At 41.7% G+C, this 27,333-nt stretch overlaps 3 protein-coding genes across 4 annotated transcripts in view; 1 reads left to right on the top strand and 2 right to left on the bottom strand.

Moving 5' to 3' along the window:
• Nucleotides 1–17,877, bottom strand: part of aatka (apoptosis-associated tyrosine kinase a) — a 34,140-nt gene extending 16,263 nt beyond the window's left edge. The window contains 3 exon segments of the mRNA XM_087175086.1: nucleotides 2,636–2,769; nucleotides 17,212–17,326; nucleotides 17,434–17,877. Of these exon segments, the coding sequence (XP_087031212.1) occupies nucleotides 2,636–2,769; nucleotides 17,212–17,293 (216 nt within the window). The 5' untranslated portion in view covers nucleotides 17,294–17,326; nucleotides 17,434–17,877.
• Nucleotides 17,878–20,183: 2,306 nt separating this feature from the next.
• On the top strand, nucleotides 20,184–25,495 carry LOC111657790 (immunoglobulin lambda-1 light chain-like). 2 transcript variants are annotated; one of them, XM_087175085.1, is made up of 4 exons: nucleotides 20,184–20,308; nucleotides 20,401–20,726; nucleotides 24,321–24,354; nucleotides 25,016–25,495. In XM_087175085.1, the coding sequence occupies exons 1-4, from the start codon at nucleotides 20,269–20,271 to the stop codon at nucleotides 25,339–25,341; spliced, it is 726 nt and encodes a 241-aa protein (XP_087031211.1). In that variant the 5' UTR covers nucleotides 20,184–20,268; the 3' UTR covers nucleotides 25,342–25,495. The 2 variants fall into 2 exon arrangements, with proteins under 2 accessions (XP_087031211.1, XP_087031210.1); XM_087175084.1 differs by lacking the exons at nucleotides 20,184–20,308; nucleotides 20,401–20,726 and adding exons at nucleotides 23,369–23,492; nucleotides 23,585–23,906 and having other exon boundaries at nucleotides 24,317–24,354.
• An 893-nt stretch (nucleotides 25,496–26,388) lies between these two features.
• LOC111657752 (immunoglobulin lambda-1 light chain-like) overlaps nucleotides 26,389–27,333 on the bottom strand; it is a 1,534-nt gene continuing 589 nt past the window's right edge. Inside the window, exon 3 of the mRNA XM_023410047.2 lies at nucleotides 26,389–26,749. Coding sequence (XP_023265815.1) covers nucleotides 26,389–26,749 — 361 coding nt within the window. The remainder of the gene's footprint in view (nucleotides 26,750–27,333) is intronic.

Here is a 27,333-nt window from a genome sequence, read left to right as displayed (position 1 = left end):
ATTACCCATAACAAGCCTTGCTCCTACTTGCAGCAACCACAGAGGTAAAGAAAAGAGATAAAGTCAAGAGAAAACAGGAGGAAATGAGAAAGGAGGAGAGGAAGAGAGTGGGTCGCAGGCCGGATTAATAGGAAAATATTTGAATGGCTCCATGTGTATATGTGTGTGTGTATATTTACATGTGTCCAATGTGTCCATAGGAATGTGTGTATGCGTGTCTCTCATTCAGGGGAACCATCTGCCTCTCTCCTCAGAGCGAAGTGTGAAAGCAAGCACCTGGCTGTGAGTCAGCGCTGCATAGCTCCCCGGAGAGCCTTCAGTTTAGAAAGCACTTAATATCCAGCCTCACCACACTACACGCTCCAGTAAGAGCACCCGCGATGGAGAGGAATAATGAAGGTTTTCGGACGGCGCAGCGGTGCGATTTCTGCAGTGCCACACAGATGCACACCTTTACAAGTGAGCTGTTGAATGACGAGCTGGTGCCAAAGAGACGGGATAAAGGGTGGGAGGCCTTTAAACAGACGCTGGTGTCTGCTGCCAAGCTAACAGAGCAAGATGGAGATTTGATAACTTTTAAGATTAAAGATTAAAATACATCAGCCATTATAGCAGCTTATCTTTGCAATGAACGACGATCGATACAACAAGCATATAAAGTCACAGTCTGTACAGCCCAGTTTTTTTATATGCCTGAGAATTGAAGATTATTTTCCTCTGAGAGAGAAGATTTCTTGTTAGTGACCACAGCTGCAATGTGCCTTCTTGTTATTATAATATTTTCTTTGCCATTACCAGTGACCACCAACCCCCAGCTTTGAGTGAGGAAGGCCTCACTTATCTCAACCAGAATTTGAATACAGCATATGCGCTAAGGGTGTCATAACCTGAACTTTTTGATGACAGAGTGCAGGTGACATTATCTCCCTCTCATGAATCAGTAGTGTCATACTGGCATGTCAACCAATTTTTTCCGTGTTTGACAAAATTATTTAATTGTTGTCTGATGCTGTTTCAGTAGCTGGGGCCACCCCTGTTATCAGTGGGCTTTTCAAAGTAAAATGCAGACACAGACCAAAACTCCCACTGTTCCTGCAGGTTATTAAAATACATGTTCACATAATGAGGCGGAGGCGATCCAGCCTGGGACAGACAAAACGTGGGCACGCACACACACATTGCACAGACAGAAGAAAAGTCCAGAAGTTGCTAATGATGCTTCTCTATGCTGTGCTCATTAGTCACACTGTTATCCCTGCAGCATCTACCTACCACAGGCTGTTCCCACTGTTCAGTGTGAGCGCTGAAGCACAGACCTGGCTGCCTCTCAGCCACATATCTCACCAAGAAACAAGACGCTCATTCTCCATCCTGAACTCTCCTCTGCTTTCTGCATCTCTCTAATCATCTACAAAAAAGCCAAACAAGGTTTTCAGTGATCTGCATAAGTGAACAGAAGACTCTGCTGTGATTTACCCATTCCCTTGCTAAAAAAAAGAGTTAGTAACATTAAAATGCATGACCGAAACGAAAATAATGTTTCCATGCTGATGCCATAATATGAGCAGCATGTTAATGGGAAACTTGGAACTACAAGGAGCAGCCAGTACAGCAGCTCTGGAGTTTCTCCATATGCCCCCTGCCTGTGTCAATCGCTGTTGGTCCTCATCAGCCGCTCACTTCCGCGCCGATGTTTGACACAGCATGGCTGAGTCATGCCGGCAGCTGAGGGGCAACGCAGAGACAATGTGTGCCAGCCTGGGATGGGTGGGGGTATTCGGTTGCATCACTTGCATACAAGGAGGCAACAGTTCTCAGCAAAAGACTTTAATATAAACAATATGTGTAGATTAGACAATTGAGCAGATCAGCGCTGAAGCATCTATAATTATATGATCCTGATGTGTCCTGAGAGAGTGTTTCCTCCAACAGGTTAGCGGCAACAATTTTTCCATCAAGCGATTGGATGATTGACATAAAATCAAGTGGCAACTATTCTGAAAAAATTGTTAATTAATTTTTTTTTTTTTTTTCTTTAAATTCGCTGGTTCCAACTTCATTTATGAAAACAAAAGGAAAATTTGCGCTGCTGCTCGGACAAAACGAAACATTTAAAGATGACATTTTATACAAAAATTAATTACCCTCGTTTATCACTCTGTGTTTTATTGGATATGTTATTGTGTCCCTTAATTATGTTTTTGCATTTTGACTGATCTTAGCTGTTTTTAGCTCTGTAAAGCACTTTGTGACTCATGTCTGTGAAAAGTGCTACATATATAAACTTTACTCACTTACATACATTTTATTATAAATGTTTTAAATGAAATCTTTTTAAAGAAGTAAACATAACTTTGCTCATCAAATGATGAACAGGAACTGTCACTTAGGCTACAAGTATTCTTTTGTTTTAAAACTGACACACAAACTTGGCACACTTTATTTCAGAGCTGAAACAGACAATCGATTTGTCCATCAAGATAAAAAAAAACAAACATGGGCAACAAATTATTCGTTAAAGGTCTTTAATCTAACAACTGTGGCAGACTGAAACGAAACTGAATGGCACTTTTGTTAATGCATACAGTTTGTGCTCCCTCCCTCCTTTTCCAGCAGGGGGCAGCAGTGAGCTCACCTTGAAGCCGATGTCTCCCTTCTTGCAGCAGAGGCAGGCCAGCATGAGGAAGACGAAGGTGAAGAGGCCAGAGAAGGAGACAGCTACCACCGCCAGGGACGAAGGCCATGACAGCTCGCTCAGCGGGGCCCCATCTGCCACAGTAGAAGATAACGCCAGTGTTAAAAGGGTGGAACCGTGCGGAGATCAGACGGAAGACCGAAGAGAGTCATACAGGAAATTAAAAGCAAAATAGAGATAAAGGTGATTTGTACACACACAGATGATTTGTTGCTGTTTTATTGGCAGCTTGATGGAAGAAGCATGTGATTCATTAGTATTCTCCTCTGTCTCCTATTCATGTCTATAGACTCTGAATAGGAAGCAGGCCCCTGTAGCTTAATTACAGTAGTTACTATGCACTCTGAGTCATGGAGGCTAAAAGTTTGAAACCACCCACAAACACAATTACCGCCTCTGGACAATAATTTAATAAAGCAGCGGCAGAGTACGCATAGTGGCTCATTCCGTTTCCGTGTAAACAGCCATGATGAATGAAAAAGCTGTGCATCTATAATCTGCTTTTCATTTTCTGCAATTCCCTGCAAAATTGTCGCCAAAGCAATGCCTGTGATTCCAAATAGAACTTTTTTTCTTTTTCTTTTCTTTTAATTGAAGAAACTACTTTCCAGAACAATACACACAATGCTATTAAAGCCCTTAAAAAGATCAAATTCTACCGCAGTGTTTCAGAGAAATGTTTAGTGTGGTTCTGTGACCAATAAACAGAAAGCACACACACACACACACACACACACACACAATGGTGATCGTGTGTAATTATTTCCCCATTCTGCTAAGTTATTCACAATCTGTCATTGTCTTGCTGTGTGCGTATGTGCAGCACACATGTGTCAGTTTGTCTCTTAGCCTGTAAGAGCTGAGAACAGGCCAGAGGGCCAGATGTCACAGTTTGGAGCAACACCATATAATCTGATTTCCTGTTTTAAACCGCCTGCCAGCACAGATGAAAGAGAAGAGAGATGGAAAGAAAGAGAGCGAGAGAGAAAGAGGTTGAAAGAACTTTGGGAGAGGTTGGGACAGACACACACAAACAGGCACAGACACGGAATATTCCTTTACTGAATGCATTCATCTTTAACCAAACATTTGTACACCTGTAGCAGTCCAATAGCAAATGCTTTAGGGACTTAACCACAATCGATGAAGTATTGGACACTCAGCAGTTATTCTAACACACCACCTAAACACTGTGAGCATTAGCAGTCCAATGGGAGTAACGAGGAGAGTTCTACTGTAGCCTCCATCTCAGAGGACATCTCTGTAGCAAATATAACATTCACATGTCATACACCTGGAACCTCAGTCATATTTACTGCTGTTAAATGAGTTATTGGATCATCTATTTGTTTGCATGTATTATTTTGGGTCCCATTTTGTTTAGTAATCCTCCCTTCCTCGAAACTTTTTACTTTCACACTATATGCTACTTTAAACAGTATTTGCTCTACAGAATATTTGAATTCAAGAGGTATTCCAGCAGTTTAGCATTGAGCTTGCACATACAGTAGCTGAGGAAATTATGAGGCACTGATTAAGAGAACACTGGAAAAAGAAATCTGAGAAGCAGATGCCACAATATCTAAATTTTATTTGCTGGTGTGGGTTGAGTGACAAGAAATGCTGAATCCTGCATTACCCATAATGAACCTCAACACCAAACCTGCCCACAGTCTGAAGCACAGGCTTCTTGTTAAAATTTAATCAAGTCTCATGACCAATTGAAATAACCCTGATGACATCATTGTGCCATCATTAGGATATTTTCTCAAACTTTAAAAAGGTGCCTCCAGAGCCTCAGAAGTCATTATAGTACAGCTGTTTTTTGTTCATTATACCTAAACTGATCTTTGTGTGTTTAATCCTCTGAATCAATTTTAAGCCATGTAGTTTTTGACAATGTTACATTTGCATATTTTCTGGTTAGTTCCTCAAATATAGGCTCACACTCATTTTAAGAAATGCTTGACAGTAAATCCATTCATTCTAATTTTCCTATGTTCTTTATATGAACCTGATCCATGCATCTCTAATTTGAGTACTAACTCTTAACAGTTTTTCTCACAACACAAATTCTTGACAACAAAAAAAACAGGAACAAATTATTTTGAACATTGTCATTCTCTTCATTAACCATAACCTTAAAAAAAACTCCCAATAAACCCATACCTTAACTTAACTAATCAACCACAGTGATGTTTCCCTTATCACCTTTTCTGTATGCACTATAAATCTACCACAACCTGTTCAAGAACAGGACTGGCATATGTCCTCAATCCAGAATTCCCTTCATCTCCATCTCTATCCTCTTGTGGACAACACAAGCAGACAAGCATGGGACTCTAGTGCTGACTGGGCCGACTAAGAGTTGTGGTGTGTGACGCTTGTGTGTGGGTACTTTTCCGGCTCACTGACTGAGACCCAGCAGTCCTGACCCATTTGGCTGTGGGGAACACACTGTTCCAGACCCCACAGCTCCCGCAGCCCAAACAGCTCTGCTCCAACCAAAGATTGACCTAAGGTCACAGCCACAAAGCCTACGCTTACACTTGCAGACACATGGGTGCACGATGCAAACAGACAGGCATAATGCATCCAGGTCCCTACTTGAAGTCTGCTACAGCATGCTTGCGATTGTGTGGGCACCGACGTGCCGACACATCACCATGGTAACAAAAACCTCACTGGCCAACACATATTAGTTGATTGGCTTTTACAGCGAAGTGAACCTCAGCCACCCACCCACCCTCCACCCCCCTTTTTTCTTTCCCCACTTCTGGAAGAAACAGATTTTTTACTGATGCCCCGTCCACTGGGACTCCCTGGCATCTATTTGCCTGTATTAGGCAGTGACAGCTTGTGGAAGTGTGTGAGTGTCTGTGAAGTGGAAAAGAAGGAGATTACCCAGCTAAACCAAGCTGTGCCCTTTCTGGATCCACACACACAGAGCCTGAGTTGGTGGTGACAGGACACATTGTGCAGAGGCTGATAGGGCGAAAATAGGGATGATGCTTTCCTTCAAATGCGAATATTCACGGCTTTTATTAACTCCCTATGGCATCCTGGTAAAGCAGCTCAGAATTAAAACCAACAGAAATATGCAGTCTCCCTCCCCTCTGCCATTATACAGCAAATTCCCAGCACAATAGTCAAAGCTTGAGGACTAACTGTCTTATTCGGCCATTTAATGGAAATTTGAATTTTTTTTATGTATAATACCTTTATTTAAACTAGAGAAATCACTGTAGGCTGGTCCTCAATTACAATGATGTTGAGTTACAGTTTAAATGACTTAAAAGATGGAAGATTTTAAAAGACACACATATAACAATTGAATCAACAGCTATATATAAATACAGTTATTGTTCAAGGGTTACCAGAGTTCATCTTAGGGTGCTTTGTAGAGAGAAAGTGCTCAGAGGATAGAAATTAAAAGCAGATCTTCCAAGTTCAGCACAGATGTGTGGGACTTGCAGGGAATGCCAGTCATGAGAAGCAGAAGCAGAAGCATGCTCATAAATCACATCGGCATAATCTTTAATTTGCTGCATATGAATTACCTTGAGGAATTATGTACTGAACCTATGAATATATAAATGAACGGATGGATGTGAGGAAGGAGAGGGAGAAGAAAACAAGAACACAGTGCAGATGCCAGAAACGGTGATGACACACGCTGAATCAGAGGGCATGGTGAGTCAGGGCTCGCTGAAGGACACGATATAAAACACAAATACACATGTCGTAATTTCTGAAGGAGACTATTAGGTGGACTTTCACGGTGTACAAGACCTGTGGGCCGATCAATGGCTCTGGTTTCTGTTCGCCATCGCTAAATAGTGTCACTCATGCAGTGTCACAACATTTTGTCAGGTGTTGCATAAAGCAACAAAATGCTAATTTTCAGTTTGAGGAGGGAAGTACACGATCTTGTCCATTTCCTCCTGCTTGTCACATAAGAAGCTGTCTACCTTAAAAAGTTATCTAGCCTGAGGCTGATGTAACCGTCAAGCTTCTATACAGGCACTTGAGGCAGATGGTGACACAGCCCTGCAACAGTGGACCAACTTTTTACTAACAGATAATGGAGGAATCGTGGAAATTCATGGCCTTTCCACTCTAAATTTGTTTTGTGATGTAGTAATGGGGTAAAGAGAGTTAAAGAGAGTAAAAGCTGTGTTTGCATTCATAAGATCCACATGTACCCCTGCCTCTGATAGGGGTGTGCTTTGCAACCTCCCCAATATGTGTTTCTTAAGCCGGGCTCATACTACAGGATTTAAAATCCTAACTGATTTTGAAATCTGGTTGCCTCACGCACATAAGGCGAAACTTCACAGATGTTCCGCTCTCCAATCTCAAACATGTACTGACACTGCAAGATTTGAAAATAATTGCATCACTTCACGTGATCTCATGTGTCATGAAATCATGGGGAAGCAGATGTAAACAGAATGGAAGCTGTGAGCAACAACTTGCTGTAAGGTTAGTCAAACTCTGCAGTGAGAAAAAAACAAAAGCAGAAGGCCAAACAAGCCTGGGTGAGAATGCAGCTGGGGAGACATGGTGGTCAACACGGATTTCCTCAGCGAGAACTGGAGGTCAGATTTTAACTGTCAGTTTTAATCTGTCAACAGTAGTATGCTAGCTAATGTTAGGCTCAAGAGCTTGAATGTTTACCATTGCTTGGCAACACCCTCAGAACTGTCCAGGGGTGATGTAATCATAATCTTAAATAATCCTGATTTAAACACTTTACTAACAAACATGTTTGATATAATTGGTCGCGGGCTGGTGAGTCAGACACTCAAACATTGGTATCGACCAAGGTCCAGGACCAGATTTCCCTCTTTTGTCTTCTCAGCCGAGCATTAAAACAAGGCTGTGTTGGTAGAGGTGCACTGTTTCAGGCACCAGTGAGACCATGACATATGATCCAGGAAGTCCAGTTTGAGTAAAAAAAAGAAAGAAAAATCACTGAAAAGATGAAAGTTTATCACCTGTCAAAACACAACACAGCATGAGGAAGGATTTTTCCAACTCTGGAAAGCTATTACGGCAGAAATTATTTTATCTGGCGGGTGTGACTAGGAATTAAGAGTTCATGTTACAAAAGATATCAATCATAAATATGCTTGATTGTAATAAGATAAACTTTTAACTTATTAGTCAAGCTTCTTTTCAATCCTCAACCAGTTTTGGGTAGAGATGGAGGGAGCATTTGCTTATACAAGCAAGATGAGGTTTCTTTCAGTGATTCCAACCTCAAGCCTCTGCTGCTTTGAACGGAGGGGGTATACAGTAGGTAGTTAGTCAAGTCAGGATTGAACAGCTTCACAATTCTTTTGTTTTTTGTTGTACCGTGCAGTTGCTGGTATACCTATGGTTCCCCTGTCATTGGCAACTCGTCCTCACTTCAACTCACCTGCACACGCGCTCACACGAATCGCACACACCCCAACACAGCGTTAATGAAAAGCCAATGTCAGGCACTTTCAGGCAATTTAGTCACGCATGCAGTGAATCTCAGATGGATACATAAAATTTATATTATATTGTAGTTTTAATTGCAACAGAAATCAAGCTATTACGCCTTGATTCACCACCAGAAAGTCTAACAGTGGCGGTATTTTCATAAGTGTGACATTTAAAGAATCCATCTCCCTCCCTCTCTCTCTCTCTCTCTCTCTGAGGAACTGTGAGAGAGAGGCGACCCGGGGTCCTCTATAAATATTTGAGAAGCACACATTACTTCACCAGCTGCATGGCGAAATGAAAATAAAGCACTTAAAGCTGGGCTCATACCCGCTTTATTAAAAAGACTGGAGGAAGATGAGCCATGTCCTGAAAGACGGGGAGGGGAGAGTTATGGAGTCATGCTGCCACCTCCACGAATCAGCCTGACAATCAGGAAGAAAGGGAGAAGAAAAAAAAATGTGTGAAAGAATGAATGGGGGAGGTCTTTGCTACTGCTTTGTCTTTCCCTAAAATAAGAGTTATCAATAAAAGTCTCGCCTCATTAAGTGTGACTTTGTACTCCCGCTCCGGATCACTTTCACTCAACTAACCTGTGACTCCTTCAGTTTGGATTAATGACGTCTGGCACGTTCTCGTCAGATGATGGGCCACGTAATTTAACACCGGGCTTAGGCAAGCAGGGTGCACGTTTCAACTCACCAGTGACTCCTTCACAGTCCCAGAACAATAGCCGATAATGCATACAGCTAAGTAATGGCCATGAAATACAATACTGCTGTAGCTATATCATCAGCAGTTGAATGCTCAACATATCGATGCAAGAATAAGGTCTACAAATTAATTTTAAAAAGTTTAAAGTAAGCCTTTTAAGCATCTTACTGTCTGAGGTTGCTTGATGAAATAGCATACAGTGAGAGGGAAATATAGACTTGCAGACAGATGAAGGCCAAGGAAGAAAGCTAAGGAAGGCTGAGCTCAATGCGGTGTGTGTGTGTGTGTGCGTGCGTGTGTTTGTGTGTGTGTTCATGCGTGTATGTACGAGATGAGAATGTGGTGTGTTAAGCACAGCCGCTGAGCTTTTCATGGTACATCATAAATAAGGCATGCACCATTGAGGTAGAGCTTTCTGTTGCCATGCAGCTGAAGCGAGAGAACGTCAGGTCCACTGCCTCCTATGCGTAACTACCTGGCATACATGATAGTGCTCGCCATGCACTCCACTCATTTGTTCCAAATGGACACAAATAGGAGAGGTATGGAGGACAAAGAGGGCAAGGAGAGGAGACGGGGATTTTATTGAAGGCAGAGCGAGGGATATCGCAATCCCTCCCACACTCGTTATCGAGGCCAGGGCCGAGCCATGCGTTGATACTCACACGCGAACACAAGAAGTGTGCACGCACACAGAAAGCAAGCCCAGTCAAGGTGTTGCAATGGGCTGCGCAGGATAACTTTGGAGTTTCCGTGGTAACTGAGAACAGTGGGCTGTTGTTTCCGCACCTGATAGCTGGGAGCCCATGACAGTTAGAGTCAATGAGAAGGAGCTGCAACTCACCACAGATAGAACAGAATGAAATGTCTCTCTCCCTCTGAGGTGCTGCGTTCTCCCCTCTGTGTGCTCCTTTTTACTTCAGTCCCTCCCTCTCTCTCTCTCTCTCTCTCTCTCTCTCTCTCTCTCTCTCTCTCTCTCTCTCTCTCTCTCTGGTATGATTGCCAGGCATGCACAAACACACACACACACACACACACACACAGTTCTTGTTTTTGACCGGGGGACCAAGTAATGACAGTGCTGCAGGGTGGGCGCTAAGCCAAACTACACACCACTGCAATCAAATCGTCTTGAGAAAGAGTGAAGTGGAGACAAAGAGAGAGGGTGAGATACTGTTTCTACTGCAATTAGTATTCAATAGAGTGGATACAAATAGAGACATAAATTTATGCAACTAGTGCGTTGAGTACAAGTCCGAAAAATTGATGTGTGGTCAGCGGACACAGACTGGGCTTTGTGTTTGTTAGGAGGACTGAGCTGGCCTGCAAAAGTAGGTTGTTCTGAACCTTTCTATCCATCCGACAGCCCATCTCATGATGTAACATTTGTCTGACACTTTAGCATTCCGCCGCGATGGGACACTCAATTATTTTAGAGCTTAGAAACATGCCCAGAAGACACTAATGGCCAAGCTGCATGTCATATACTGCAAAAAAAAAAAAAAAGACTATGGTAGACTTTAATCAGACACTGCAGCCATTATTTAGGCCATTAACTACCCTTCCACTTCCTCTTGATGCTCTGAATGGTTAAAATATGAAAAATGTGTGACCAGAGAAAGAGAGAGAGTGCAGGGGAGCAGAAAGAGTCCCAAAGCACTCGGAGCATGCGTTTACATTCAGGACAGTGCTGCAGGGGCAAACAAGCTCCTCCATCTGCCCTGCTTGGGCTGCACCAAGTGGTTTCCAACAACAACTCATGCGCACACACAAACACACACACACATGTCCAATAGTGGAGAGGGAGGAATGGTGGAGAAGTGCTTAGGATACAGCAGACAGGACAGGACAGGACAGATAGAGACAGTTGAGAAGCATGACCTTTGGGTTTAGATTTACAGGTCAGTTAGGAGGCGGCAGGAGTAGAGCAGTCGGTCTGTCACAAAGAATTTACATACATTATCCCTTGCAACGCCCCAGTGATGTTTGGGCTTTTTATGCCTTTATTCCAGATACAGATAGAGAAAAGAAAGTTGGGGAGAGAGAGAGGGGATAACATGGAGCAAAGGACCACAGGTCGGATTTGAACCCAGGCCACTGTAGTTAGGACTAAGCCTTAATGGAACACACTCTGGCAGTTGAGCCACCAAGGCGCCCCAGCTCCAGTGATATTTGATTGAAACTTGTGGGATGAGTCTTCAACAGGGCAACACTGAAAATATTCAGCTCGCAGTAGCTGAATAAGAATGACAGTTTCATGCCTGTATATAAGCCAAGCTAAATATCGATTTCTCCACTGCTTTTGTGTGTGTATAAATAAAAGGCATGGGGACAACGCTTACAGATCAATCACTGGCTCAAGTGGTGAGCTCATATTTGGTGTCAAGATGTAATTTGAGCATCTGTTTCGAAAGACTCTATATGTACAGCATCTCCGTCAAAGGATGCAGAATGTCTAGAGTTTGTCCCCCTCTTTTTTGTGTTCAACAGCCACTGGGAGAGCTAGTAGGCTGCATTCAAGGAGAAGTCAGCTGTGCTCTGACACAGCCTGGCTTCCCAAGAGAGAAAACGTCCAACAGCAACCCTCTGTTACAAGCTGCATTAAGAGGGGAGAGCTCATGAGTTAGGACAGAGGAAGGGAGAGAAAATGCTCTGGAGATATAAGGAAAGCTTAAAGCAGGAGTTGTGAAGTTGAAAAAAAAAACGGTAGAGGAGTGCAGGGATTAAAAGCGAGAGACGGTAAGGAGCGTGAGACTATGAGGAGGGAGGGCCGAGAGTTGCAGAGGAGGAGGGGAACACACACACACACACACACACACACACACAGATATGTGCACAGATACGTCAGTCTCAGGAAGGGATGACAGCAGAGCGAACAGCATGACGTGATTAATGGCAGGGTACGGTATCCTCCACCAATTTGCATCCTCTCTACCGTTCTCTAGTCATGCTCTTTGTGACTGCACAGGCCTGGACAGAGCCATGATAACTGTCATTAACTGGGAGTGAGAGCCCAGGAGGACCACCGTGGATCAGCATTACAGGCCTGTCATGTCCGTCCCCCGTCAGCCCAGGGAAGGGCACTCTGCTGGAAAGAAAGCATCCGAATATCAACTTTGTCTGTGATGGGCAGATCTTTCCAGTTAATTCCAGATTAATTAACTAAACACGCAGGACACTGCTCGCTGTACGATTTAACATCAATAATTCATTTATGTGAGACATTATTATAATCAATGTATGCACATATCATTGCAGAGGAGACTGGTAGCCTCTGTTGGCCTATGTTTTGCTGCTGGGTCAGATTTGGAGGTAAATCTGCTGAACTGGGTGATTATTATGCAGCACAAAAAGAATCAGAGCTTCTGTTCTCCACAAATGGAACAAAAGCTGCTCGTCGTTTATCACATTGGCAAACAGACGGTTGCATGGAATGAAAACATGTTTATCCTCTTGAGTAAAGTAGAGGAGGAAACTCGACTGAGGACCGAAAGATCCTCTTTGCAAGAGGAAGCAACACAGTTTATAGGAGATGTAAATTTTGACAAGGACCAGCACTAACAATCCTGAGAGACAGGCACTACCAATCATTTAAACATTTTCAGACCAGTTGCGCACAGTGACAAAGCAATCCTCATAATTTATTAAACGACAACAGAGAAATTAAAATGACAAATATACATACATATATGTACACACGCACACATTATATATTTATATATCTATATATAAATATATATATAGAGAGAGAGAAAGAGAGATACAGTTCTGCAAGCCAGCAGTTTCCTATAAATATATACATACATGTGTGTGTGTGTGTGTGTGTGTGTATACATTGTCTAACAAAGATACTTGGAAAACCACAAAGGTTTTATTTTCATATTTTTTTCTTAAAGGACAGTGAATGTGGACAGGTCCTCACTATCTATGGAATGGACAGTTAACACCAGGAAAGACAAAACGCTGATGAAGGACACTTATGGATATTAATACATATATGCCTTCCTGCCACTACAAGATTTATGGGAGTGTTTATCTAAATGGGGACTTAGGTTCAAACCACAGACACAAAGTTAAACATGTTCATGATTTGGTTATGTTATGTAATAGTGAAAAACTGACCAAAGCTGCAAATGAAAAGGTTGGCCCAAAACCATGGTGATATAGTCAAAGAAGCCATCAGAAATTGTCATATTACACTTTACAAAGCAACTACTACAATATAGTACATTAGCAACTACTACAATATAGTACATTACTCTATTAGAAATCATATATTATATTATAGAAACAAAAATACAATCAACATTTTCTTAAATAAGTCAATGAAACTGCCGGCTGTTCAAAAATGAACTTAATTTCTTTATCTCTGGCAATGGCACGGTTTAAACAGTTTTCCTTGTAAAGTATGACAAGAGCATCTGTACACAGACACACACATACACACTCCAGGAAGGAGTGTTTGGGCCCTTGTGTGCTTAGGCCTCTGGCTGATAAACACAAATTAGATACATGTGCAAACCATATGCAGACATACAAATATGCACTTGAGATGACATTTCAGGGTCTCGAGTCTCATGATGCAGACAAAGGCTGTGTGTGTGTGTGTGTGTGTGTGTGTGTGTGTGTGTGTGTGTGTGTAATGAAATGCAAACATACCTGAGCAAAACAAGTTAGTGTGAGTTATGCAGACTCCAATGCCCCACTCATTATTCCTTCCATAGTTTGATGTTTTCCCAGTGCTATTGTTAAGAATACACTCCCACACATACACATGCAGTGGATTTGCACACGCACATTTTCCACCCAAATGTCTTCTTAGATCTGTCCTTTTAAACACATGAACATGCTTGCTTGTTCTTTCCCTCCCTCCCTGCCTTTTTCATTGTCATAAAACATCCCTAAAATCAGCCCACTATACCTAACTAGCAAGCATCTCGACTACCGTCACCACCATTTGAGGTGTTGCTAAATGGCTCTCAGCGTGCTCTAGCATTTACAGTTAATTCAACCAGAAGTGATAGAGAGCTTGGTGACAAATTAAATACTGCATGGGTCCCTCTCTAAAACAAACAACCACGCAATTTCACATGCACAAGCCTTCAATGAGTGTGACACCAGAAAAACCACAGCGCCCACATCATCGCACAGAGAGCACATAGAGGAGACATAGATGGTTCCCCTTGACTGCTTAAATCCACTTCATTCTTTTTCTAGTTCCTCCAGAGGCAGACTTATGTAACTAAAGTGCTTGGTGTTACACATGGAGAGATGAATAATCAAATAGTCAGCGGTGGCTGCCTTGTCCTGACCCAGTCAGCGGGAGGAGCTCTGAGAGCAAGTCAAGATACCATTTTTAACATCTTTCCTCTCCATGATCACTACCACCTTGGTTAGAGCCTGCAGTGTTGTGTCCATGTGCATGTGACGACACGTGTAAGCTTTCCTGCATGTGGAATGTGTATTATGAATTATGTTGACTGATAGAAAACAGCATGTTTTTTTTGTTTTTTTTCCACTTTAAGATACCGTCCCTAACGTGTGCTGGCCACCACCGCCACCTCCAGGCATCAGCAGAGACTGCCTCCCACAGTGCTGCATTATCAGCTTGCTGGTGTATCAGTGCTGTCATCCAGGTCAGTCCGTCTTCTGTTATCCTGACAGTGACGTGATGCATATTAACTCTCTACCTAGGATGCAGCCAGGTTTTCAAAAAGCTACCCTTCGCACATTGGCATCTGCTTCCTTTACTGATGGGAGAGCTCTCCGTGGTGCTGAAGCAGTTGTAAGCCAGGTGCGAGCTGCAGTTGTCACTGGTGCAGAATGCCACACACAAAGGGCAAGTTTCCCCCCTCTGACCGATGTAGTCAGGGGATCGACAATCCTGCTACGGTGTGTCCATCCCCTGCTGATGGCTTATGTAATGCCATGCAATGTGATGACTGACCTGGCCCCACGGTTGTTTTTCCTCTGTCTCGGTGTGTGTGTTTGTGCATGTGTGACTGTGTGCGCAGAGGTAAAGCACACTATGTTCTTACATAGCCCAGGGCACGGAGAGGAAGTGCAGCTGTGGAGGATGGCTTGAGGGGTGCTACACTTCAAACGCTGTCTGAATTTGAGATTTGATCTCTAATCAATGCATGGTTAGAATGGCCAAACAGTTTGCTCAATCCAAAATGGGGGAACGGTGTAGCATTTGCTGTGTTTACATCATTTTTCCACATTGCTATCTTCAAGCTGCCTGACCACAGTCTGAGTCTTGTGACATTTATTCATCATAAAACAATGATGTTGTTTTTTTTTTTTTCAGATTAGATTCCTCTGGTATGTTTGGTTGTAGATGTATTTTATTAATCCACTCCAAAGCCAGCGTATTCAGCAGCTACAGCAGATTGAATGCTATTCCTCCCTGAGTGTTTCCCTCCCCTTTAAGGGACTCTAGCATTTCTCTGTCCTTAGCACTGGCCATGAGAATGATTGGTTCCTCCTCACACGCCCCCCTCCATCACCTTGGCAACATTGATTCTCAGTCCAATTACTGGGAAGAAACAGGATCGCTAGTGAGGCGCTGCTCTTATGAGAATTTTAGATCATTATGACAGGGGAGTGACTGTCCATTCTTCAGTGTCTACTCTAGCTACATACAAGCTACACATACATGCCCACTCATGCCCCACCCTCCACCTAAACCTAACCAATCCCAATGCATGCACTCCTGACTTGTCACTGAGGCTATTCATTCTGCTACCATCAACTGAATGAGGAAAATATGAACATTTGACTGCACATTCCTGAGGGGAGATTTTCCAAACCTGTGACCACCTCCAGGAAGAAAATACCAAGACAATTAAATTAGGAGACGCCCCAGAAGAGCCACAGTTACCAGGCATTTTACCCATAAATTCAGCTGGGAACCATTTATCTTGCTCCAAATTAAAAGATTACACTCCTCTGGTAGGTTTGTATCATATTTCACTGCACAGAACCAGAAATAGCCAGCTCAGCACCCACTCCACAGTCCAGACTGAGAACTGTTCCCAGAGCTGTTTTCCAAATATCTAAACACTAAAGCGATCTCTGTTTCTCTTTGTAGTGCATCTTAAAGAGGAGCAGAACAGTATCTGTAACAGTTCAAGCATTATTCATGAAAAAAACTGTCACGTCACATTAGTGTACTTTACCTATATCAGTCTTAAATCGCCTGTGATTGTGTATTAATACAAATTTTCACAAAGGATCCTATGTGATGGGAAAAGCATCTGTTCTAAATATAAAATAGTACTCTTCACTTACTTGCTACGGTGCTTTACCTTAATAAAGTGTCAGGTTGAGGTACTGTCACAATTATGTCTTATTTCTTCTCACAAGGACAGCATACCTCCTGTAAAGTAAATAACCTATTTGACTTTCAATTGGAAGCCACTTTCAGTGTCACATTCTGAATGAGGAGCAGCAGAGATTAGATACACAGAATGAGAAGTGAAGAGAGTCACAGGAAGATAGAGAAGGGTGGAATAATTATACAAAGAAGGATCAGAGATCAGTGAGAGTGGGCAGTTTGGGGAGGAGAGATAGCGCCTGAAACTTGAGAGCCACTGGGCTCACCATCATTTGTATGCCAAGCACACTGCGTCCAGTTCAGGGACTCTCTCAGTCCTGTTTACACTTGCACACGGTTATTTATTCTGCTCTAATTCAAGCCCTCACAAAGGGTTGTCTGCACAGCCATGACTTCCTGCTCGTTGGTCCTGTAGCACTGCAGCAGCACCTGGGCTCTCCTTTGCCAAGGATCACCCCGCAATCCAGAGGATGATTAAACACTGCATCCGAGCGAGCGCAAAGTACCGCAACCTCAAACAGCAGAGCCATGCACCTCTTGCCAGCGGGTCACCTCTGTCATGTTGTAGGCAGTCACCATGCACACATCCTGGTCATAGAAAACACATACAGTACACACATGCACACACTCAGCTGCAGTGATGTACATAGAGGACTATGCAGATTCACTGCAGACACAACTTTTAACCCTCTTATCACCAAGCCAGAAGGGACTGACTGAATATAAAACATCCATAACTGAGCGAATCCTTACAGGTTTAAGCTCAATGTTGGATGATGATGATGATGTTATGGCGATGATGCTGCTGCTGCTAGTGACTAAGGCAATTATATAGGCTATACAGTGTTATAGCACCAAGAAACAGAGACACACGGCATCAGATACTGAGGAGAGCACTCAGCCTGATCATGAAAAAACATCAAAATCAGAAGCAGATCTGGAGCAAATGACCAAACGCCCTCATTCAAGTCATCAGTTTCACCCTTACCTGTATCAAAGTGAGAGCTGAAGGCAAAACTGGGGTTGAAAAATGCCGAAGACATGACAATCACATGTAGGGCAAAGACCATCCTCCTCGTTGCGTTGCAGAAGACAGCAAAAGCCTAAACACAAAATGAAAGGTCAAGAATAAATTCTCGACTCAGGTGCATTTAAAATGTAGGTAAACTGTAGCAGAAGCTGTAATGCGCAGCATTTTATTCCATCACACCTCACAGAGAGCCCCCCCAAGAAAATCCCGCTCCACCTTCAGCTCGAACAGATTTGGAGACAGATGTTGACAGTCATTTCCATTTTACCACATCTGTTGGTCGACTTGTTTGACAACAATATCCCGGCTCGCGCCTCCTTTTCGTGACTGCTATTACGGACAGGTTTAGTGGACCTACTAGGTCACCCGGTGAAACGCTTATCCGTTATTTACACCGATTTTATACACTGTCAAATCTTGACTGCTCCAAACATTTGGTGACATCCCATTTGCTTTCCTTTCAGAATAAAGCTCTGTGTGCTCCTCGCCCCGCACTACATGTAACATGCCGATCACTGGCAGGGCAGATGATTCGTTTTTTAAAAAAAAAGATGCGTCGGTCAGCGATGCGCATTTGCGTTACAGCTTAGGTACAGAAAGACTGCGCGACATTTTGCACCACTGTCAAGCGAGATTTAGTGTGAAAGCACTTCCGTTTGCAGCCTTCAAAGTAAAAACTCATTTACGTATCAGAGGACAATTTTGAAGACAATCTCAGCTTGATTTCCGTTGTGCTCCGGATTTTTTTGTCACACTTGACAGCCATTTCTAGAGGAATCTTGCGAATGCTCGTGCGCGCGCGCGCTCGCGTGGTGTGGGGTGGTTGAAACTGAAATGTTTTGGGACCACAGGCATTTCCTCATCAACCTTACCTCCTATCCTCACTCTGGAGAACTGGGCAGTGGAGACGATGTTTTGTGCCATTTTTGCTGTGTCCATGAGTCACAAGCAAAGCCAAAAATTACATTCACACAGACACGTAGACATATGCCCGTTGGCTGCTGTGTAGCAAATTAGCTAATGGTCAGGTGACCAGCAGAGGCGGGAAAAGTGAACAGGGCGACTAGTGGACAGGTGACGAATGACAGAGACACTGAGCTGGAGGAGGCAAGCAGCACCGACGTCACCATGACGAAAGGCACTAGTTTAGCTACATTGTGAGTAACTGCAAAACGTGTAAGTACCCCCGTAATATTGCATATTAACTGAAATGTCAGACTCACACGTGATAATCAGTGTGGATAATATTGCAATCCACAGTCACTTACTGTATATGCGCACCTTTTAAAATGATCTAGAATTTGGAAGCTTCAATGTGCCTGTTTGTTGCTTTCCACTGTGGCCATAACTGAATCATATTGGCTCTATGAGTTGCTGAACTTTTTATTTTGCTGGGCTGAGTATTCTGATGATTTGTGCAAACTGTTTTGTTAATCATATTAATCATTCAAACTGACTCCAAATGCACAGGGCCCAGATCTGCTGGACAGAATCTTTAAAGAGAGGAAGTTAAAATATGCGTTGCTCCAAATCCCTCCTTGCCCATCTCTGTTTGTCTCCTATCTTATCCCCTCACTCATGTCTCTCTGTTTCTGTCCCTCACACACACACATACACACATACACACACACACACACACACACACACACACACACATACACACACACACACACTGATGTTTACTACTTGCCCTCTGCTGGTTGTCAGCAGTAAAGCAGACAGATTAATCTCAGTAAACTACCACCGCATTATCGCAAGAAACAAAGTAAAAATTAACATTCCCTTAATACCATAGACATTTATTAAATTACATTCTGCTTTTTTTCTATTTCACTATGTAAAATCTTTTATGTTTTCTATTTGTTTTGTGGATTCATTTGAGAAGTAACTTAATGAAATGACTGCATAGTCTTTAATTTGTCCTTTCCACATATTTCTTTCAAGCAATGAAGCATCTGTTTTTTGACTCCATGTGGTTTATCTGCTCAACCTGATGACATGAAGAAATAAGAAAATGTCCAATACACAGTGCAGTTCTGTTAAATGCACACTAGAGAGCAGCACTGGATTACTATTAGAAAGACACAGAAGACACTTGTACTAATTGAAGTAGTTTAAGCACACAGTCTCTCTCACACACATACACACACACACACACACACACACACACACACACAACCCTAGATTTCGTCAGATGAGGGCTCATTTTTTTGTGCCTCTCTCTACTCTGCAGGATGCACCTGCAGGCCTCCTGTCTTTATTTAGCTTCATGTAAATTAAAAATTTAAGTGTCAGCTCTCTGTGGTGGAAACACACGGATGCTTCACTTATTAGCATTTGGTGAATAGTAGATTATTCAGCCCGCACGTGTATGTTGTTGTACATATATACATGCTTATACGTGCTTATATCCTAGAATAGACGTCTTATCATTTTAGTTTGTGAACTTCTACTGAACTAAGTTAATATAAAGAATAATTAGGAACTTGGACAAATCATTTATGAATAAAGACAACAAATAGCACTTGTTAACAAACTATATTTAACCAAAGGTGTCAGGGAACCGAAATTGGAAAAGAAAAAAAAGTTCTTGTAGTAACCTTTTGCATTACATTTTAATACTAATTTCTAAACATTATCAATTTAAAAATTGTTTAATTTAAATTTTGGTAGTTTTACACTTCATCTCAACATTCACATAGTCCTGTATGTGCAGAAATATCATACAAACATATTGAAATGGTGACTGAATCAAAAAAGAAGAAGAAAAATACTTCATACAATTTCAGAATTTATTGATTTAATATTTGTAACTTACATTTAGATATATAACCAACATTTGAGGGTAACATAGGTTTTAACCGCAGCTCCTCCTCCTGTCAGTCACTCTCAGTTTCAGTGTAGTATTAAATTGCTCCTCCAGCACCTCCTCTCCTCATCCTCCAAACCCTCTCATCTGTCAGCAGTAAGCTCACTCTCCAAGTTACAAGGCCATTCTCAGCACACACTGACAACATGCTGGGGACCCTCTGCACTCTCATCACTGCTCTAACATGTAAGGAGGCTGACTTACTGCAGCTCTGACCTCATGTTGGATTCATCAGTCTGTGTGTTTCTCTTGACTCCATGTCGTCTTGTTGTTTCCAGGTGTGAGTGGTGTGACGGTGGTGACACAGAAGCCTCCTGTTGTGACGCTCAGGAAAGGAGAGACAGCCACCATGGACTGTAACCTGGGGACTGTTACTGATAAATCAGCTCATTGGTTTAAACAGATTCCAGGAGGAGTTCCTCATTATGTACTAAATTTTCATCACAGCTGGAGTTTTCCAAAATATGGCACCGGTTACTCTTCTCCCAGATTCACATCCACTCATCAGTCAGAAACAGATTATCGTTTGATCATCAACAATGTGATGGAAGACGACTCAGCAGTCTATTACTGTCATGTATGGGACGACTCTGCTAAGGAGAACGTATCACAGTGATTTACACTGTGACAAAAACCTCCTCACTTAACACTTCTGCTTTTTGAGACACTGACACATCTGAACTGAATGTGAAGTCATGAACCAAAGCTCATAGCTAATAAAACAAAGCTAATAAAACAAGTATGCAGGTTTTCCTCCCAAATCTTCTTGATGGTTTTTCACTACTTCTTATAGTCAAAGTGAAAACTATAATTACTTTAGTCTTTCATCAGGAAAAGGCCCTGAAGCCAACTGCTACACATTTATTACAGAATCACAGTTAGAACCTGACAACAGTGACAGCTGATACAAAGATACTTGACTTGTTTATTTTTAGTCAGTCAGTCCAATTTGGATTAATATGAAACATTTTTTTCTTGGTGAGACAAATATTCAGAAGATGAAAATAAAGGTAAAGTTAAACCGTGCGTAGAAAGTTGTTTAGTGCACATATTGACATGGTGAGAACTTCATTAACACAAATCTAAAAAACTGGTAATATATTTATCTTGCAGTTTATGAGTTCATATAGAAAGGTTAACAGAAATGAATCTCGCATCACTGTTGGAGTAGATCATAGTATGATCAAAAATATCAATAGTATTCCAAACACAATAGGAGGACACTTGGATTTGGATTCATCAGTCTGTGTGTTTCTCTTGACTCCATGTCATCTTGTTGTTTCCAGGTGTGAGTGGTGTGACGGTGGTGACACAGAAGCCTCCTGTTGTGACACTGAGGAAAGGAGAGACAGCCACCATGGACTGTAACCTGGGGACTGTTACTAACAGTGCTGCTCGCTGGTACAAACAGTCTCCAGGAGGAGTTCCTCAGTTTGTATTATATTCTCACCATACACACAGTGCTCCAAACTACGGCTCTGGTTTCTCCTCCCCCAAATTCACATCTAATCGTCAGTCAACATCAGATTATCGTTTGATCAACAATGTGGAGGAGGGAGACTCAGTAGTCTATTACTGTAGCGCATGGGACAGCTCTGTTAACGAAAGGGCATCACAGTGATTTACACTGAGAAAAACCTCCTCACTGAACACTTCTGCTTTTCACCTACTGACACATGTTGACTGTTAGTGAAGGCATCATGGGGATGTTTTTTGTCATACCTGGGTATGTGCATGAAAAAATATAATTTTCAAATGTTTAATTATTTTGCTGGATTTTTACCTCAATCCTCAGAGCTATGCATGTGTATTTGCTTAAAAAAATAGTAAATGTAAAATACTAAAACAAAAGTCCTGTTCTATTAAAGCTTTTTAAAAATCATTGTTCACAAGATTCAATGTCACCTTTTGCACATGTGTTCTAACAAGGCTGTGTGTGTAACAGGCGAGTGTAGGAGCCAAATGTGGCACACAGTACAACAAAACCAGTTTGTAGAGACCTTTATTTCAACCAAGGCAGAAACTGGAGGGGAAAAAAACTGTTAGAAATCTTCCTGGTAGACCTGGAGACTCAGGCTGAATGAGCCAGAACAGGATCATGCAGACTAAGTCCAAAGTCACAAAAGCAGTTCTCAATGTTGGAACAGAAGGCTGAAGTGTTTTCCAAGGTTCAGACAAAAAGGGCAAGTCTGGGACAAACGGGGAATCAGTCCAAGAAATGCTAGAGAGTCTTGCATGGAGAAAAGCAAAGAACAATCTGGCAAACAACAATTGGGAGTCTGGGGTTTGTATACCGGGTGAGTGTAATCAGGAGCAGCTGTGTGACCAGGTGAACGGAGTTGGCTTGATGAGGTGGGCGTGGCTAATGCAGGGAGGTGAAGGAGAACAGGGTGAAAGGACATTTACTGACTGGGAGCTGTATGAAAGGGAATACTGAAATGAGGCAGGTGACCCGAGATGCAGAATCATGACAATGTGAGGCACTTTTTCAGAAAATTATTCTTTCTTGCCACCTTACCTTACAGACCAACTGTATGTAAAGCTTGTGAGATTGTTGTCACATGCACAGACCGACCAGTCCCAGCCATAAAGACGTGTCACTCCTTCAATGTTGCTGCTGTCCTCTTGGTGGCTTCTCTGGTAAATGTCCTCCTGGATCAGACATCCAATTTCCATCGACAGGCCTGATCTAGGCAAAGTGTTAGTGGTGCCATTGGCTTTCCACTTCTTCATGATGGTCTGAATGGAACAAAGAGAACCAAACCTTTACAACTTTATCTCAGAAGTCTTTTGAAAGCACTTCCCAACCCATGGGGAATTCTTTACTGTACCATACTCTACTAATAGTGGACTCTTCAAGAAAAAGCTGGTTTTATTCTGATCGAGACTAATTGATGTCAGGTTGATCAATTAGTGTGGTGTTTGATTTGGAAGTTGATTGGATGCACCTGAGTAAGTTTATAATGACAAACTCTAAGGGACTGACCACTTTACCAAACCAGGAATTTCACAAGTTAATTTTTCATGCATTGTCCAGAATTTCTTTTTTTTTTTTTTAAATGTTATTTTCACTTTGATCATAAGGGTTATAATCTATACATGCGGCACAAAGAAGTTACATTTTTGCCAGATTACACAGCGTGTAATCTGGCAAAAGGTCAAGATTTTCAGTGTATGAACACGAACACAGTTGAGTGTCTAAGCTCCTCCTCCTCCTCCACTTCTCCTCTCCTCATTGTCTTTATAAGCTTCAGTCTCTCTTCTCCTCACTCCAACCCTGCTCACCTCTCAGCTGGACAGTAAGGGACGTTTACACCACACACTGACAACATGCTGGGGACGCTCTGCACTCTCATCACTGCTCTAACATGTAAGGAGGCTGACTTACTGCAGCTCTGACCTCATGTTGGATTCATCAGTCTGTGTGTTTCTCTTGACTCCATGTCGTCTTGTTGTTTCCAGGTGTGAGTGGTGTGACGGTGGTGACACAGAAGCCTCCTGTTGTGACGCTGAAGAAAGGAGAGATAGCCACCATGGACTGTAACCTGGGGACTGTTACTCTCAGTCCTGCCCGCTGGTATAAACAGATTCCAGGAGGAGTTCCTCAGTTTGTGCTGGCGTACTATCATAGCTGGTGGTTTGTGAATCACGGTGCTGGTTTCTTCTCTCCAAAACACACTTCTTATTATGAGAATGAATCAAGTTATCGTATGATCATCACCAATGTGGGGGAGGGAGACTCAGCAGTCTATTACTGTAAAACATGGGATGGCTCTGTTAATGAATGGGTATCACAGTGATTCACACTGTGACAAAAACCTCTCGCTGAACACTTCTGCTTTTTGAGGTTCTGACATATTTTTACTATGTGAATATGTTCATATCAGTCATTTACCCTATGACAAAAACCTCCACACTCAGTGCAGTCACTTCTGCTTTTTAACCCCATCAAATAAATGCAGAATCATCTATAAGATTTTCACCTTAATATTAATATGATATTATGGATGAATCTTTAATATAATTCAATACATACATTTCAATCCAAAGCAGTGTTTTGTAAAATAAACAGACTGATGAAGGGAATGAGATGTTGACAGTGAAAGTTGGTCTCAACAGCATGTTTCAGTTCCACTCCCCTCATCAGTGAGAGTCAGGAGGTTTTTGTACGGCCATTTGTACAAACTGAATCACTGTGGTATTCGGACGAGGCACCAAGCTGATTGTGGCAGGTAAGTACTTTTCAACTGATCATTAAACAAGACACATTTTATGTTTCTGTTTCAAATCTTTATTATTTTGTTTCTTATTCAGAATTCCTAGAAAATAATTGAGTTATTTGTCAATAATTCTTTGAAAAATAATTACCAAGTTGTTCAGTGGATAAATGATCTTAGTTGTTTCCCCCTCAGTACATATTTTTTATATATACCGGTCATTTCAAACAAATTTTTTTTTTTCAGAGATTTTCTCTTTCTATTGAAGTTATATTCTCATTGGTTTTTGTCTGAACAGTGTCCAACTATAAAGCTGTTTACATATAGTATTATTTTGAACTGTCATGCTTAATCTTAAAATTATATATTTTTCTTAAACTTTAATTTTTACAAAATATAATGCTTTGCTAAATATCAACCAATAGTATTTGATTAAACTTCTTTCATGTTTTGTAGTACTGGAAAATAGTACTCTTATACAACAATTTTTATTGATTTAATCCTCTGTGCTTTAAAAATTATGTATTATTTTTATATTTCATGAATATTTTAATCACAATTTGCATAGAAGAAAGTTTTGAACCATTATTTCTGTATTCTGTAACGCCTTTGATATTAAGTTACTATTCCAAATTTGGAATACATATTTTAGTTTTTACATCTTCTTCTGTTTCAGGCTCCGGTCTCTCTCCTCCTGTCCTGACAGTCTTCCCTCCGTCCAGTGCTGAGCTCCAGTCCAACAAAGCCACTCTGCTCTGTCTGTCCAGTCAGTCTGTGCCTTTTGCAGAAGTGACCTGGTCGGTTGGTGGGTGTCCAGTGAGCAGTGGGATCTCTACCAGCACCGCTGTTCACCAACCAGACCACACTTTCCAAATCAGCAGCTATCTGGACATCCAGACGTCAGACTGGAACATGGAGAAGCTTTACACATGTAAAGTTTCTTTGGGCTCCCAGACTTCAGAGAAAAACATCAACAAGTCAGCCTGTCCCACTGAACAATAGCAGAGGAGCAGAATGAGCGTTTACAAGCGTTAGAAAAGATGTCTGCATGCTCGTAATAACTGTTGTGACAGTTAGGTGGAGGTGTTGTATCAGCTTTGCATCTTGTTGCATTTATTCAATAATTGTTCAATAAAAAGCATTGTGCCCAATACAAGTCTGTATTCATTTGTATTCACAACAGTTAAACCAATGATATTTTGACTGCAATAACTTTACCAACACCTGATTCTGATGCAATGTTTCTCTCTAACAACGGCCGGAAATATATATTAGATATACATATTTCTAGATTGATATTCCTTTTTCCTTTTCAGTTTTATTTTGCTCACATAATTGAAAATGTCTAATATGGCATTTTGGCATATGGCATAACAAAATTTTTAAATAATAGTTGCAGTAAAATGACATAACATGAGCAGCAACTGAAACTGAATTGTCATCCTCCATCAGTGAAGCATCACCTCTCTACTCCTCCCCCTCTTCCTTACCAGGATGTACCTGCAGGCCTCGTCTTCTTAATTATAGCCCCATATAAATGAATTGGTCAAGTGTAAGCCCTCTTTAAAATAATTGTTTAATTTAATTCGTAATTCATCTAGAGACACAAAAACATGGGCAGAAAATTAAGTATAACATACAACAAGGTGGTTGCTGCAGTTGAGTGCGGGTTCTCTAATTTGAAATCTCAATAAAAAGGTCATTAGTGTTTTTCAGAGACAGAAATCATCATCAATCATCATGAAGTCATTATGAAAGAAACCATGAATTATAAATCAAATTTAATTGTATTTGGTTTTCACACTAAATAAACAAATGAAAAGTGGTTTTCCAAAAAAAATGCTTTTATTGAAGGAATCCATGCAAATGAGAAAAGCTGAAAGCCAAGCTATTAGCTAATAAAGGCTAACTGGCTAACTTAGAAAGGAAACAAAAAAAAAAGAAAAGAAAAGAAAAAAAACAAAAACACAAATTGAAACAAACAAAGTAAGAATTTCACATTTCTAAAACAGCATTAGCAGAAAACATGCTACTAAATCTAGTCCCCTTCTAATTCATGTGGCAGTCAGACATTGTTATGTTCTTCTTGGAGCTCTGGGATCCCCAAGACACTTTACACGTGAAGACTTTGTCCATGAGCCATTGGGAGGGTTTAATGGAAAAGTAGCTGCTGATTTGGAAAGTGTGGTCTGGTTGGTGAACAGCGGTGCTGGTAGAGATCCCACTGCTCACTGGACACCCATCACCAAACCAGGTCACTTCTGCTAAACCCTTAGACTCAGTGGGCAAACTGAACAGACAGATTTCATTAAATTTTCCTGTGTGTAACGGGAAGCTTTTAGGACCATGGGGAAGATTATTTAGGGCACAACGGAAGTGGCTCTCTCTCTCTCCCTCTCTCTCTCTCCCTCTCTCTCTCTCCCTCTCTCTCTCTCCTACCTGTCCGTGGCCTGGAAGTGCAGCGTGGTGCAGACAACAGCACGAGGGATGCCAAACATTTAGTTTTGTGGTAGGCAAACATTGTAAGATTATACACCATCAGTCACTTCAGTTGGACTGTAAAAGAAAACACTCAATTAATCAATGTGGTTTTTATTTCTATCATAATTCCCAGTCATCTGATCGATCCGCCTGTTAGACATAAGGTGCACACCTGAAGTGGAGGGTGTGATTGTAAGTCACAGTTACACAGTTTGATAAATATCAGAATATCTGTTGGTCAAACAAGATGTTCAGTGTGTTTTCCTTGTTTTCTCTTTAGTATTGGTGGTCGTGATATTAAGCAGTACTGGTTGGTTTCTGTGGCTGATGTGTGCAAATGTAATGAAGCTGGCATCTATACTGAGCTGTGCTGACCTGTGTGCATGGTGCATGATGGGAACTTGTAGGCAACAGAGGTGCAACGACAGATCTAATGTCCCACAGGTTACTCCAGCCATGGTGGTCAGGAACTGAAACTGGTCTTTGTAGTAAAAAAGCGAGTGGTGTACATTG

The sequence above is a fragment of the Seriola lalandi genome, unplaced genomic scaffold (genome assembly GCF_002814215.2).
Source record: "Seriola lalandi dorsalis isolate HSWRI2012SDOR001 ecotype SW California unplaced genomic scaffold, Sedor1 jcf7180002054412, whole genome shotgun sequence".
NCBI classification, from domain to species: domain Eukaryota; kingdom Metazoa; phylum Chordata; class Actinopteri; order Carangiformes; family Carangidae; genus Seriola; species Seriola lalandi.
This window is presented reverse-complemented; position numbering and strand designations above follow the sequence as displayed.

What these genes read in the sequence shown, in the direction of transcription:
- LOC111657790 (XM_087175085.1), top strand. Translation starts at nt 20,269, where the DNA reads ATGCTGGGGACCCTCTGCACTCTCATCACTGCTCTAACAT. An exon ending in TCTCATCACTGCTCTAACAT is followed by an intron (nt 20,309 to 20,400) that starts GTAAGGAGGCTG and finishes TGTTGTTTCCAG; the next exon opens with GTGTGAGTGGTGTGACGGTG. An exon ending in CACCAAGCTGATTGTGGCAG is followed by an intron (nt 24,355 to 25,015) that starts GTAAGTACTTTT and finishes CTTCTGTTTCAG; the next exon opens with GCTCCGGTCTCTCTCCTCCT.